This window comes from Gossypium raimondii, chromosome 3 (assembly GCF_025698545.1).
Source record: "Gossypium raimondii isolate GPD5lz chromosome 3, ASM2569854v1, whole genome shotgun sequence".
Taxonomy (NCBI): domain Eukaryota; kingdom Viridiplantae; phylum Streptophyta; class Magnoliopsida; order Malvales; family Malvaceae; genus Gossypium; species Gossypium raimondii.
Genome location: NC_068567.1, coordinates 45,378,929 through 45,394,695, shown reverse-complemented (window position 1 = coordinate 45,394,695; position 15,767 = coordinate 45,378,929). Strand labels below are relative to the sequence as shown.

General features: G+C 31.4%; 1 protein-coding gene across 1 annotated transcript; it reads left to right on the top strand.

Annotated features, from left to right (window-relative positions):
- Positions 1-9,147: 9,147 nt before the first annotated feature.
- LOC105794420 (putative F-box protein At3g29830) lies at positions 9,148-11,523 on the top strand. Its single transcript, XM_012623575.2, has 5 exons — positions 9,148-9,287; positions 9,424-9,527; positions 9,634-10,518; positions 10,602-10,745; positions 10,881-11,523. Exons 3-5 carry the CDS (start codon positions 9,634-9,636, stop codon positions 11,187-11,189), a joined length of 1,338 nt encoding a protein of 445 aa, XP_012479029.1. The 5' UTR covers positions 9,148-9,287; positions 9,424-9,527; the 3' UTR covers positions 11,190-11,523.
- Positions 11,524-15,767: the final 4,244 nt, after the last annotated feature.

The window sequence follows — 15,767 nt, the reverse complement described above, 5'->3', positions numbered from 1 at the left end:
TATTTGCAAGCTTAAATAATCAGATAATAAGCTTATTTGGGTCAGCTCTTGGGACGATTTTTGGGCTGTCCATTTCTTGGTCGGTTCGGTTCACTCGGTTCAGTTTAATTGGACCATTTTTTCATAATTAATTAATAATAATTTATGAACCCAAATTAAATTGGATATAAATTAAAATTAATTATATTTTGAATTAATATATATAATTTTATACCGTCTTAGGCTGAAATTTAGTTCACCTCGATACTTCAAATTGCTTCTCGATTTTGTGCTTCTAGCAGTGTCTACCGAGCCATTTTCCGCCCTTTGTGCAAATCTGTCAAAAATAACCAAAATTCATCAAAATTAATTATAAAATTAACTAAAATTAAAAATGTTCATATTTTAAGTGCACTTTATTTATTTTGGAAAAATTAATTATTTTTTTGACAAGAATTTTATCGAAACTGTATGGTTTTAAGTTAAAAAGGTATGTAAAAATGTGTAAATTTCCGTGTTATCAAAGACCCTTAATGCTTGTATATTTTGTAATGTCTTGAACTTAGATGTCTAAAGTTAAAAGTTGTAAATCAATTATTCATCATGACAAAATTATTCGTAAAGATGAAATGCCTAGTCATGTACTCCAAAGTAAATATTTGTATCATATTTTCTTAAGGGTTGTCTTTTCTATTTTTTGTTTTTGTTTATTTTTCTTGAGGACAAGCAATGAATTAAGTGTGGAGGAGTTTGATCTGGCGTAATTCGGTGTAGCAGAATAAACTAATTTTTGCATTTTAGGAGTTTGAAAACAATCATTATAATTATGTTTTAATAAGTTTAACTTAATTCAATAAAATGTGCAAATTGAGTATTTTATTGACCTCAAGGACTGAATGAAGCCTAAGGGTGAGCTAATGAACTTTGTAAGTCTGCAGGAGACCATTAGAAGGCGTGTTAAACCAATATTGGTCACTATGTCGCAACACAGAGGGTTCAATGTCGCAACATAGAGAGTAGAATGAAGAAATTCTGAGACTGCCTTCAACATCACGACATAGCCTAAGGGTGTCACAACATACCCTTGAAGATAACTCATGTAACACCCCAAGCCCGGCCTAGACATTATGGTCGAATTTGATGACGTCACATAATAGTGCTTTTCGAAAAATATGTCGTCGCTAAATCCTCTTCTCTATTTAACCATTTTTTATTATCTTATGTTAACTTCAAATCGTGTCGCTTGTTTTCAAAATATTATTCATTTACAAATCGTTATTCAATTTCAAAACGTTTTTTTATTTTTATTGCGGAAGCTTTTAAACAGTTTGCTTATTCATGGTATTTTTGATAAAACATTAAATTCATTTGAAAACCCGAGTTTTACCGAACACTAGCAGATTTAAATCATAAAATCGTATAAAACCATAATTTTAAACCAAAATTCGTAAAGGTCATAATTACAGCAAAATACTCCCAAATAAAAGTAAAATCATAAATAGGTAGTAAACAGTGTAAAAGAAGTCCTGTGGCCACCGCTGAGTCCTCTGCCGCACCGATCCGCCTAAATCTGGGGATTACCTATACAAATTAAACAGAAGGGTTGAGTTTGCGTAAACTTAGTGTGTAATCCCCATACAAATGAACAGACAGTAAACAGATAATCACAGTTAGGGCTTAAGCCCTTTGTAGTATCAGTATCAATCCAGTTTGGGCCTTAGCCCATCTCAGTATAAAAACAGTCATGCAGTAGGGCTTTAGCCCATCACAATATCAGTAGCAGTAACAGATATGCAGTCACTAAAATCCTACCCATCCAGCCTCTACACACCATCTCCGTCCAACCCTACACTCTATGTGGGGATATAATAAACCCACCAATCCCTACACTCTAAGTAGTACCGAATACGGCACTAGACAGTAGTTTGCAGCTGAGCTGCCAGTAAATTAGGCTCAAGGCCTTTCAGTAAACTTCCTCTGAACATTATAATCCCCCAACCCAATGCAATGCAATATACAGATATGACATGCTATAACATAATATCATGCATGTAAATAGGGCATACAGTATCAAATCAGTGGGACATCATCAGGCTTAATCATATCAGTCATACAGTCATTTCAGTCAATTAGGGGTCTAGGTAAGCTTATCGACCCTACAGCAGGTCCACAGTCGACTCGGGCGACCCATGCAACCTTATCAGTCAAACAGTGAAAATGGGCCTACAAGCCCATGATGTTCGCCCGTGTTGGCCCAAACGCCCGTGTGGTCCACATGACCCAAATTGTCCTTGGCCTTGTGATCCATTTTAATGTAACTCGTGCTAGTTAATTATTCATATGTGTTTCCATTATTTACTTATATAATCCTTCAAAGCTGTATACCTGAGTCACTGTTACTAAATTATTTGTATCTTAAGCTACAAAATTCCGAATTAAGATCCTCAAATTTTTCCTTAAACCAGACTCATATATCTTCTAACCATAAAATTTTCAGAATTATTTGTTTAGCCAATAAGTATAGTTTATTCTTTAAATTTTCCCCTATTCTGCTGTCTAATATTTTTGACCTTTCTGCACTAAAAATTAATTATCTTCTCATACAAAATTCAGATGATGTTCTTGTTTGTTTCTCCTGAAAGTAGACTCATTCAAGATTTTAAAATATAAATTCTAACCCGTAATTATTTTTATACAATTTTAATAATTTTCCAAACTCAGAACAGGGGATTCCAAAATCATTCTAACTCTGTCTCACTAAAATTCAAGTATCTCATAATATGAAATTATTTTGCTTACTTCCTTTCTTCTATGAGATACTAGACTCAAATATATTTAATCCCATATTTTTTTTATCATCTAATTCAATTTCCACAATTTATGGTGATTTTTCAAAGTTAGTCTATTGCTGCTGTCCAAACAACAAACAATTTTGGCTTTTCACTGAATCCGTTATTTTTGTGTTTCGGGAGCACACTTGGTTTTGTTTGATGCTAAAATAGTCCCCGAACACTCCAAAGCCTATAATTGAACAAATAACACCATAATCAGTCTTACCTCGTGATTAATCAAAATCCCAAAACTAAAATACTTACTCATAAAACGATGAACATTTACCACAAAAACTTCAAATCGGTATATTTACGAAAATCACAAGGAGAGCCTTAATCCTCGTGAAATGCTGCTGCCAATACCTCGAAATTAGACTATTGAACACAAAATAATCTCTTAAAATTATACCCAATAACATACTGAATTTGCACAAGTGTTGTTTAACACTACGAAATCAAGAGAAAAGAATGGTTTAGAGGGAATAAGGGAATTTTGACAATAGAGGAAATAAAAGAAAAGATAATCGAGTAAGAAGCAAGGAAGAAAAAACATTCAGTAGAGATGGGGGAGAGAAAATGTCAGAAAGATGGAGTGTAGCACCCCGTACCCGTGTTCCTCGCCGGAACAGAGTATAAGGTATTACTAGAACACAAACACTTGCTATCGTTCCAACTAAGATTTTTTTTTATGAAAATTTTGACATAATCCCCTTTTATAAATATGTAATCTCACCTGCAAATTTTTAGATAGTAACCCAGTCAATTCCAATGTTTCAACCAACATTTATATTCTCAAATATATTTAAATCATACTTAACATTTTAACTATCATCATTAGCATTGTATAAAATAATTTATCAAATAACATATACTAACATTTAGGCTAAATACTTTGTAACATATAACATCAAAATCAAGCCTTCTATACATGCCATAATTTAGAAATATTGATTACAAAATACCAAAAGTTGTGGATAGTGTATATGAGTTCTCGACTATTTTCGAATTCCGAGCTGAACTAGTAACACTATAAAACAAGGGAAAAGAAAGAGGAGTAAGCATATAGCTTAGTAAGTAAGTATGTAATTAATAAACAAGTTTCTAGCATGTTTCCATAGATAATATAATTTTAATCACACATAAATTCACTATTTATTCAAGTTCCAGCAAGCTGTTTATTCGCGTCACAGTCACTAAATTATTTTTATCTGCAGATACAGAACTCCAAATTAGGATCCCTAAATTTTTCCTGAAAATAGACTCATATATGTTCTCACCATAAAATTTTAAGAATTTTTGGTTTAGCAAATTAGTACAGTTTATTCTTTAAAGTTTCCCCTATTTCACTGCTCAATAGCTCTAACCCCTCTTCACTAAAAATTAGTTATCTCTTTGTACATATTTCAAATGATGTTCCCGTTTGTTTCTCTTGAAAATAGACTCATTGATAAATTTAAGAATGTAAATTAAAAACCATATTTATTTTTGTACAATTGTTAGTTATTTTCCAAAGTCGGAACAGGGGATTTCAAAATCATTCTGACCCTGTCTCACTAAAATTCAAATATCTCAAAATATTTAACTGTTTTGCTTATTCTATTTCCTTTATGTGAAAATAGACTCATTCAGATTTAATTTCACATCTCATCAAACCCCTAATTCAATTTCTACCATTTTTGGTGATTTTTCAAAGTTACACAACTGCTGTTGTTCAAAACTATTTTATTTCTAAATTTACTCTTTAATAATTTTAATACTTCATATCATCTTACTGAAGGGTCGATTAAATATCGAACCCAATATTCATCACGTAATCTTATCCATTTCACATGTACTTTCACTTGTCCAATTTCCCCGATGAACACTTTGGAATATTAACCGTTACTCGGTAGAATCAGCACTTAGCAACCACCTTATATTCAGTGATACGGGGAATCAGCACATAACAACCCTTTTCACAATCAAGGATACAATGGAATCAACACTTAGCAACCACCTTTAGAATTAATAATTCGGGGAATCAGCACTTAGCAACCCCTTTTTTATCAGAGTTTTGGGGAATCTGCACTTAGCAACCCCTTTTTGATCAATTTTTAAGGGGAATCTGCACTTAACAACCCCTTTTTGATCAGTGATTCAGGTAATCTGCACTTAGCAACCCCTTACATTCAATGAATCCCAGTCTAATCCGAGTGTTCAATCGGGAACCTTATTTTACAACATTTTACCAACTTTTTCAAATTTAACCACATTTTTGTAATCTACATCAAATATTTATTCTATATTCAATCATATCTCAACAATATATTAAATAAAATTAAAATGATGCATTATTCACATACAAACTTACCTCAGTGCAAAATATAGTAATTTTGCAATTTAGTCTACGATATTTTCCTTTCCCCGATTGAGGTTGATTCCACGTTCTTATTGATCTATAATATCAAATTTAGCTTGTTTAATATTCACATTTATCAAAACAATCCTCGACTCAATTTTTGGAAAAATTACGATTTTACCCCTAAACTTTTGCATATTTCCACTTTTGTCCCAAAGCTCGGAAATTAAACTTCATCTCTTATTCTTATGTTTTATGACATGCTGAACATTTTCCCTTCTATGGTAACATCAAATTCCCACTCTAACACTTACTTATGAACACTAAGTATTTTTACCGATTACGACGTTTTACTCGTTTTCACTTAAAATCGCTTAGGAAAAGTTGTTTAAGAAAATTCCAAGCTTCATATTCTACCATAAAACATCAAAACAAACATATTTCACCTATGGGTATTTTTCCAAATATGAACCCTCGGTTAAATTATTGCTAGAATAAGCTAAATCAAGTTACCGGGACTCTAAAAACGTAAAGAACATTAAAAACGGGGCTTGGGATCACTTACTATGGAGCATGGAAGCTTGAAAACCCTAAATATGGATTTCCCCTTGTAAAATTCAGCCCTAGTTTGAAGATGAACAAAAATTGGCTTTTAATTTTGTTTTTAATTCATTTTAATAACTAAATGACTAAAATACTCTTCACTTAAAAATATCCTATTTCACTTATCTCACGTTCATTTTTGTCCACAATTTAACCAATGGTCTAGTTTCCATTTAAAGACCTCCAATTTAAAATTTCATAACAATTGGACACCTCTAACATGTAGAACTCAACTTTTGTACTTTTTACAATTTAGTCCTTTTGACTAAATTGAGTGCCCAAACGTCAAAATTTTCGAACGAAATTTTTATGAAATCTTTCCGTGAAATTGTAGGCCATAAAAATATAATGATAAGAAATTTTTTTCTCGTCAGATTTGTGGTCCCGAAACCACTGTTCCGACTAGGCCCTAAATCGAGTTGTTACATGGAGAGAAAAACGACTCTTTTTTTTCGAAAAAGGAAAAAATGATCAGATTTTGGATATTTTCCTCCATAATCCCCTAATTCACTCCTAAAATCGCTCCCTCATTTCCCACTACACATCCACCACTCAGAAACTCAGTTCAGCACAACTCTTGCTGAAATTAGGAGCAAAAACACAACATTTGCCATCCCAAAGATTCGAACCCATGACCTCCCTCACACCAACAATCCAATTAACCACCAAACCAACAGACCCATTCTATTAATTATTGGTCAACTTTTACTTCAAAAGCCTATTGACCAAAGATAGGGCTTATTCATAAAAATACCAAAATTTGCCCAAGTCCTGGCTTGAACTTGGGACCTCCCAAACACTCCTAAAACACATAACCACAAAAGCTAACAGATGTTTGTGTCACACATTCACAATACCCAAAATTAAAATTTTGGGGTGTTACATCCCAAAGAAAAGTATATTGATTTCTATGTCGCGACACAGGTTCTGATGTGTCGTGACATCGACTCTGGCCAGTAATTAATATGAGCCAGAGGGCATTTTGGTTTGCACAATCCAACTTAAAGCCCGGGAACGTCAGCTACCCTAGGGTTAAGGACGACGTTCACATCAAATCTATAAATAGGCTCATTTGTCACATGTTATGGACACCAATTACTTAGTTTAGAATCTTTCTTTTAATTTCTGTTTAATTTTTTCTCTTTTCTTATGTTTTAGATTTACTTTCAGTTTGTTCTTTGTTTTATCTCGGGAGATCTGATTTGTGGATGAAATTAAAATTTGTGGACTCAATCTTCTTTATAATACAAACTAGGCTTTTTCTTAAATTTTATACTTCCGATTCAATTATCATGTTTATGCTTTATATCGATTTTATATTATTTACGAAAACCATGAGGAACTAATCTCTCTATGGGGGATTAGTGAGTGGAGGTATGATCTATTAACTGTTTTGTAGGGTTACTCAACGGATCAACTGTTTAGGAAAGGAAGAACCTAAACCATAGGCTTGACAACCTTAGGAAGTCATCAAGGTAGGAATTAACCTAAAATTAGTATGGTCTAGACTGTGAGGTCAGAAGATAAGTAGTCCTTGCTGACTCATTATTTTAGTGGACGTATCGGAAGATCCTGCTAAAATATCGACTAGTTAATTGACGAGGGACCCAAAGTGACAGTTGATAAAGATTTTCAAAGCTAGCTAATCACCCATAATCAAATTTGATTAATTCCACTTTTTAATCTCTTGATATTTATTTGTTTATTATATTTTATTATTATAAAAATCCTAAAAATCTCTTTTATTTGTATTTGCTTAATATAACCTATTTCGAGTACTAATTAGATCTTTTAGTGTTTAGGTTGAAATTGATCTAGCACTAGCCTCCCTTGGGTACGATCCTCGAACTACTCACCTACTCCATTGTAACTATATTACAACCTAACCCGTATACTTACTGATATCGCCTCATTTATATATAACTTTTGTTGCAGTATTCACACTTTGGACGTTAGTACGTCCGGAGGCGGTCAGAGACCCTCTAATTTCCTTTGAACTTACATGTGTCTTTTGGTATGTAGGTTTAATAACTGAACCAGTGCGCCGGGAGGGACCAAGCCATGGATGCGGCATAGTGCTAGACCGAGGGCAATATTATGCATACAAAGGGACATTTAAAGAAATATTTTTTTCAAATGACAAGTAATAATATAAACTACGAATATGTCTATTTTATTAAACAATTTGTTGTAAGGTGTTTTTTACCATAGAAAGTTTGTGACAAACGTTAAATGTATTATTCAAACCTATTATCTTAGAAAGGATTTTATATAGATAAAAGGTACATTCAATATGGCTTTTATAGATTGTAAAATTTTGTTATGTAAGTATTGTGACATCTTATATTCGAATCCGTTAAACCGAGTTGGGTATAGAGTGTCACAAAAGTATTATAAACAAAAATATTTAACAACAAAATGTGTCATGCCCTTATTTGTCATTTTACACGTATTAGCTTTCAACTATCAGTTAAGTTTTACCATACACTTTTAAATAAATAGTTAATAAAATCAATTGGTTAAACCAATCACTACAATCAACAACTAGCTATCAGCTATCAGCCAATTGCCAAATAGGGCTTTTATTTTTATGATTCTTTTGGATTTTATGAAGTTTTATATAATTAATATTTTTGAAAATATTTTTCATATTTTTAAAAATAAATTATGAATTTTTTTTAGTTTGTTTAGAATTTTCAAAGTTTTTAGTTGGCATACTAACTTATTTGGCCTTGAACGTAAAAAAATATTTTAGCCCTCTATTTAAATTTTTTTACCTTTTTAGCTCTTAAACTTGTGTTTTTATCAAATCACTCAAAATGGATGGAAAGTTATTTTTTAACTTTTTGGCATGACATACACGTCAACCTTTAATTAATTTTTAAAATTTTAAATTTGAAAAAATTATAAAATTACTTTTAAAAATTAAAATTTGTTAAAATATATTTTTAATATTTTAAAATTTTTAAAATTAGTTAAACATAGACATGTCATCCACATAGCAATTCATGTGTATATCCATACATTTGGGGTGATTTGACAAAAAAAATGCAAGTTTAAGAGTTAAAAGAGGTGAAAAATTAAAGAGAAGACTAAAATGACTTTTTTGTAAAGTTGGAGACCCAAAAAAAATCATGATATTTTCTTTTTGGGGATTTTTGTGAATTCTTTTGCTTTGTGATAGTTTTAAAAAATTTTAAGTAATTTTTTGAGACATGGCAACATTTTATTGGTTTACTTGACGTCTTTTAACGAAAATTTGGATTGAGATAATATAATAGATAGAAGAAAATACAGGGACTAAAGTGATAAAAAAAATGTTGAAATATCAAATTGAAATTTGATGTATAAAACAGAGGTGAAAATAGGTATTAAGCCATTGCTGGTTAAAAGGAAAGCATGTAAAATCAGAAAAGAAGTTACCTCGCTTCTTTACATTTTTCACTCACGCTTAAAAAATATATTATTTCCCTTTTTGTAATTTCTACTATTGATCTCTTCCACCGAAAGAAGCCAGACCCAGATTAAATAAAATGGTATTAATTCTCTCTTTTACCTTTTCCTTTTCTTCTGTATTTGCCATTCATTGTGAAATCTCATGCACTTTTTTATTTTTTTTTTATGGCTAATGATGCCGAATTTTAATTATGAAAATTCGCACTGTTTCTTCAGGAAAGATGATTTTATCCGTTTTCTTGGTCGTGAAATTTGAATACCATAGTCCATGGGATTAAAATTCTGTCATCCTTATCGTGATTCATGAATCTTGGTTATAAGTAAGTCTTCAAGTTGCTATTTGGTTAGCCTAATTATGGCTGATCTTTGCTTATGACAATTTTTTGCAATTTGTGTATTGATGATTTTGTTTTTTGTTTTATTAAGATGGAGAAGGGTGATCAAGGAAAAGAGGATTCTAAGGATCGGATTAGTGAATTAACTGATGAAATTCTATTTATAGTTCTTTCCTTTTTGACCCTTAAAGAGGCAGCAAACATATGCTTTCTTTCCAGGAGGTTGAAAATTTTGTGGCCACACATTGTTGCTTTGAACTTTGATGCTTCAAATACATTAGGCGAGCTTCGGAGGAATGGGCGATTAAGGAAAAAAAAGAGAACTTGGTACATAAACTGGGTTAACCACGTCCTGGAATCGCATAAAGGTTCCACTCTAAATGAGTTTAGGGTTTGTTTTGATTTGGATTGGACTTGCAGACATGATATTGATAGTTGGTTTTGTTTTGCCATATCGAAGAGGGTTCGAAAACTTGAATTGGACTTTGAAGAAGTAGCAGAGGAAACTTGGCCACCAGGTTTAAGATCCTATTCTTTAACCAAAAGTTGTTTCAATTACATTCGAACTCCTCAGGGTTTATCTTGCATAGGATTGTTGGATTCCTTGTGTTTGAGATTTGTAAAAGTAAGCGGAGAGGTTTTAGAGCACTTCCTTTTGCATTGTCCCCTGCTTGAAAAATTAGTTGTGGAGTGGTCAAAAAATTTAGTGACTCTTAACGTGGCTAGTTCATCGCCTTTACGGTTGCGATATTTGGAGATACGAGCTTGCCTCGCTTTGCAAAATCTCGAGATTTCTGCACCCAATTTACAGTCATTTCTGTATTATGGACAAAAGGTGGCATTACATATCGAAAATGCTCCCCTTCTGACTGATGTGCTTATAGGTGGGAACTTAGATGATGAACCAGCTTTCGCTTTTTGCCCCCTTTCGGGATATCTTTGTCAGCTGAAAAGTCTTACATTGGAGATGAGTGCTGTAAGTGTTTGCTGCAATATTCGCCGCCTTCGGTTTTTGATTTTGTTTCTGTTTGAGTTTCTCATTATAAATTACTTTTGCAGTATAATATGACATTTCCGAATTTCCCTGAATTGACAAATCTTAGGCACTTAGCAGTAAGTGCGTATGGTGGATATGATGACGATCTTCTTGTCTTGACTTCCTTGATTGATGCATCTCCTTCTTTGAACAAACTCTCGTTGGAGGTAATGTTTCCGATTTCTTCATATACGTTAGTCACCAAAGTTCACATCAGCCTTTCCACACAAAACACAGTTGATCACTTATCTTTCCCTTTTGTTCCCTTACGGTTGTTCTTATTATGTTGTATCATTTTGCAGTTGAATATTTGGAGATCTTCGACATACAATCATGCACATAATACGAGTAATGTTACCGGAAAACCCATCCCTAGTCTTAAAGTGGTAGAGGTGATCGGCTTCAGAGGTTTTAAAATCGATGTGGATTTCCTTGCATATCTACTTGAGCATGGAAAAGTGATGGAGAAGATTACTATTAATTGTTGCCATCCAAGTTGGGCTGGGCAAATATTGGAGTTTGAAACGATCAAAGAAAGAGAGAGAGCAAGAAAGCATGCTGTACAACTCAAATCAAAATCTCCTTCAACAACTGAATTTGTAATCATATAAAGTTTAATCAGCCTTGCACCGTGTCATATGCTACTAGGGTCAGAGCCATTGGACTATGGCCATGGCCATCTAGAGTTCAGCACTTCACCGCTTTGCCTAGCGGCTGAATGCTTTTGTCACTCATAAGCTTGACTGGACGATAATCGAACCAAATTCATATAGGTTTATGTCAAGCCTAGCTTGAGAGTATAGACGTTTGTTTACACGTTGGGGCCTGTGTCATTCACTGAGATTTGTTTGTTTGTGTTGAAGATTTAAAATGAATGCATCTGTTTTGTTATAAAACTATTTAAACATATTAGTTTATCAATATCAAATTTTAGTTTCAAGATAATTTCAAGTTATGTGTACAATGCAATGAGGAAAATTTTGCATCTCTATATTGAGTTAATAGATAAATTATTTTTCAAATGTACTCCTGTAACAAATTCGATCAAAACATGAGCAAATTATATCTTTTGATTAATTCAAATATTTGTTACTAATAAAATGTTAAAATATATTAATATTATCTTTTATTTAATAAAGGTAAGTTTGTAATGTACCATTATATTCGAGGGAAGGTATTGATGTACCAAATATGTTAATGCAATTTCTTTGAGATTTTAATCAATACTTTGCAAGTATATCAAACATCGTAAAATAACTTTTTTGGCAGTGACATTCTCATCAATCACATTTTAAAGAATCGCATTCCATTGGAATCATAACATGGGAAAGAACCAAATGTTCCCTTAAATTACGTTTCATAATGGGATTACAAGAATATAAAATTATCTTGTTTAATTCATTTGGTTGAAATGTAAAATTTAAATATGTGATTTACGGAATGTAAATTTACCTAAAATAAATTTTCTGAAGTATCACTGTTATAGAATTTTCTTTATAAGTTTCACATTTTTATTCTCAAATTTCTCATAAATTTATAGCAACCTAAAAAATTATTTTATTTCACCTGGATTGAACAACCATGAAACTTAATTATGATAATTTATTTATATGGTTTATTTACCGTTTATTTTAGAGAATTTGATTTGCTTTTAATATTAAAGAGAAGTGAAATTAAAATTCATGATATAAGCCTTCAATTTTTCTGTTCTATTTAATGCGGTTTGAGAACAAGTCTAAGAAAATTGAGTTTTTTTTTCTTAATTGATTGGGTTCTTTTTATTTGTAAATTTGATTTTATTGGTGTATATTTTTTTATACAAACACCTACAACTATTTATAATCCCTTCCCAATCTTTCAATAGGATGATAAATGTGTTTTAGCGCATTTAAACTCTCATTCTCTTATATAGGCAACAATAATCAATGTTAACCAAATTAAAATTCAATTTACTCACTTGTATATATTTGATAATATTTTTCATTCATTCCACAGAAATGGCATGTACTAAAATTAGATTTAAGAAGTGGTGTAAGTTTTATCATGCAAAGTGGCTAACAATAATCAAATTTAAAATTCTATTGTCCCAAACATTTGACATAGCTTTTAAGTAGAGTATAAACAGATAAATAAATTATTGTTAAGCATGGTATATTGCTGTAGACCACTATAAATCAATATTTCTAAATTTGATTCACATAATTTTAATTTTAAAATAAAGTAAAAACATTAGAAGGGTTGAATAAAAGTTCATAGCTTGATTCGATTGAATATTAGGAAACTCAATTTTAAAATTTTAAAAGACATGCCTTTGTTATATAATCACTTTAATTTGATAATTTTTTTCTTTCGTTAGTGTCACATTTGTACGATATTAAATTTAATCGAGAATTTTGATTTAAAATATTATCATTTTCATCTTAAAAATAAAAAAATCTCTTAATCTTTTATTATGGATGTTTAAATCTAATCTCTTCACAACATTTAAGAGAGGTGAGAGCTGAAATTAAAAGTAGCAATAAGCTAGAGATTTTTATTTTCAAAGGAGAGAAAATGAGAAGAGAAAAAACTGGATTTTAATTATAATTATTTTTTTAGCAAAAGGAACTAAATCTTTTAAATAATTTAAGAAATAATGAAATTACAAAATTATAAGTTTGAGAATCTAAAATTGTAATCTTATTTCGAAATTAAACAACATCAAAAATAAAATAAAATAAAACAATTAATTTTATGATTAAATGGTTTAATAATTGATTCGTACCTACCCTAATTTCCACTGAATTAAATGGAAGTGATTAATCATTGGAATCGGAATTATTGTGGTATTTGAATAGAATTAATTTTCTTCCCTTTGCTCCACGAATTTTCTTGCATTAGTTTTGTTTTGACAAGGACTTTTGCTGAGAGAGGTGTTGATTAAGGCAGTGATTTAACAATTAAATTATGATGATTATTATTTCTTTGTATGTCCTCAAATCAACATTGCAATAATGAAAAGGATATAAACGGCCACATTATTCAAATCAATTTGATGAGACTCCTAATTTATTATTAAGATAATACTAATATCGCTGGCTTTGTTGGGACCTTTGATACAACAATTATTCTCATAGCATTTCTAAGTACAAAAAGATTTTATGTTATAAAAATAATATATTTTATTTATTTTATTGTTTTCATTTTATTAATATTTTATATTACTTTAGATCATTTTGGAATAAAATTATATAAAATAATTAATTTTAACAAAACTAAATAGCTAGTTTATTTTGAATATAGTCAACTTAGACATATGCTATTGAAAATTAATATTTTAAATAATATATAATAAAGAAACAAATGATGGAAGTTTTAATTTATCAAATAACAATTTAAAATTTTCAACATAACTACCTATTTATTTTATTTAACACAAAAATTTAAATTAAATGAAAATTTAACAACACATATAAATATTAAATAATAATTGTGGGAAATTTTAATTTATAGATGAAATTAAGATGAATCGTGGGCAGTGAATGTAAAGAAATCAGTAACAATATATTGATTTGGGTATTGAAAATAGAGTCCATTAGCATTTAGCAATGATGACATTGAGGACTCCTCAGAATTGATGATAACTCCTTCGTAATCTGCCAGAAAAAGGTTGAAACTTATTGCATAATACCAAAAATATCTGGCTGATTAATAGTTGTGCCCCTTATTCTTTTTTTTTTTTTAAAGTACTTTAGCCCTCATTGTTCCAATTTTAATCAAATTGATCTTTTGTTTTTTTTTTACAGAATTGTTGTTGTGACCATTAGTTAATTAACGGTCAACATTATTAGCCCGTGTGGTGATTTAAATGTGCTTAATTACAAATGCTTTTAAAATAATAAAAAGTAAAAAAAATTAAAAATTAAAAAAATATAGAACCATGTTGCTACGAACCATGGTGTCGGGGGTTTGAACCCCTCCTCGCCCACAAGCGGCCCAAAAGGGAAGGACCTTTCCCTCTAGGGTAGGAAAATCATGATCGAGATAGTGGACCCAAAGCTATGGAACTTGGGCGTGGGTCTTTTGTCGAAATGGAGTGGCCTTTTATTTATTATTTATCGTATATTTACTTTTCTAGTTTATATTTATATATAGAATTACTGGCCAAAACAAAATAAAATAAGCATATTTTTTTTTTGTTTTACGCCCCATAACTCTTCCTCAGCTAGGCTTGGGTAGAATAGCAGAGCAAGTACAAGTATTAGTAGCATAGAAAAAATGCACTCCTCGTCATTAAATTAATGTGTTTGCTCACGGTAAGTGTGGCCTCTCGGGAGAATCAATGACTGCACCTTTGAGGCATTTGCTAGTGTTGGGATCAACCCGATTAAATTGAGAAATTGAGAAATTGAACACACAAATTTAACGTGGAAAAACCCCTCCAAAGAGGATAAAAAATCATGGGCAAAGATAAGTTTACTATAATGGCAAAAGAACGAAAAGTATAAAAGATGGAGATAAAAACTAAACCCCGAAAACTCGAAAACAAAGAACCCTCAAAACATAAACACAAAATTCTCTAAACGTGTTATGAGTTATAATCTCTAATGGGTGTATTTTCTAAGGTTGTAAAAGAGCCATTTATAGGCTAAATTCATAGGTCAAATAAAAAAAATAATCTAGACTAATCAGAATTTGATTGAAACAAATAAACAGAGTTGAACTGAAAGATTATTTCTCAAATAGGAGTCACACTCAACAAATCTCCACCTTGACTCATATTTCCACAATGCCATCTTTGCCAAAGCCCGCCACGGGCCTATCTTGAACTATACAGGGAATTAACTAAGTCGAATCTGTGCTTAGAAACTGGAAGACTTCTAGCCTTCGACTTGTACACTGCCAAATTAAAACTAATCCGAGTTTGATTTTCACGAACACAGTGCCCTAACTTTTCAAAACTTGCATCCAAAAAAGAACCTCTCTTCAATGAAACGGTCATACTTTTTTCCCTCCTATGACCAAGTTGCCTCCGCTCCAAACGAGTTGACTTCGACTCCATAACAGACGAGGGGCGTCCGATTTCACCGGTCACTGTAGAACCTTCCAGAATATAAAGATTGTCGGTTCTTTAACCTTTTAACAAAACGAGAGCTCCATGAGATACTTTAATGCCGCTCGACTCGATGTTGATTATGCATCTTTTCAAG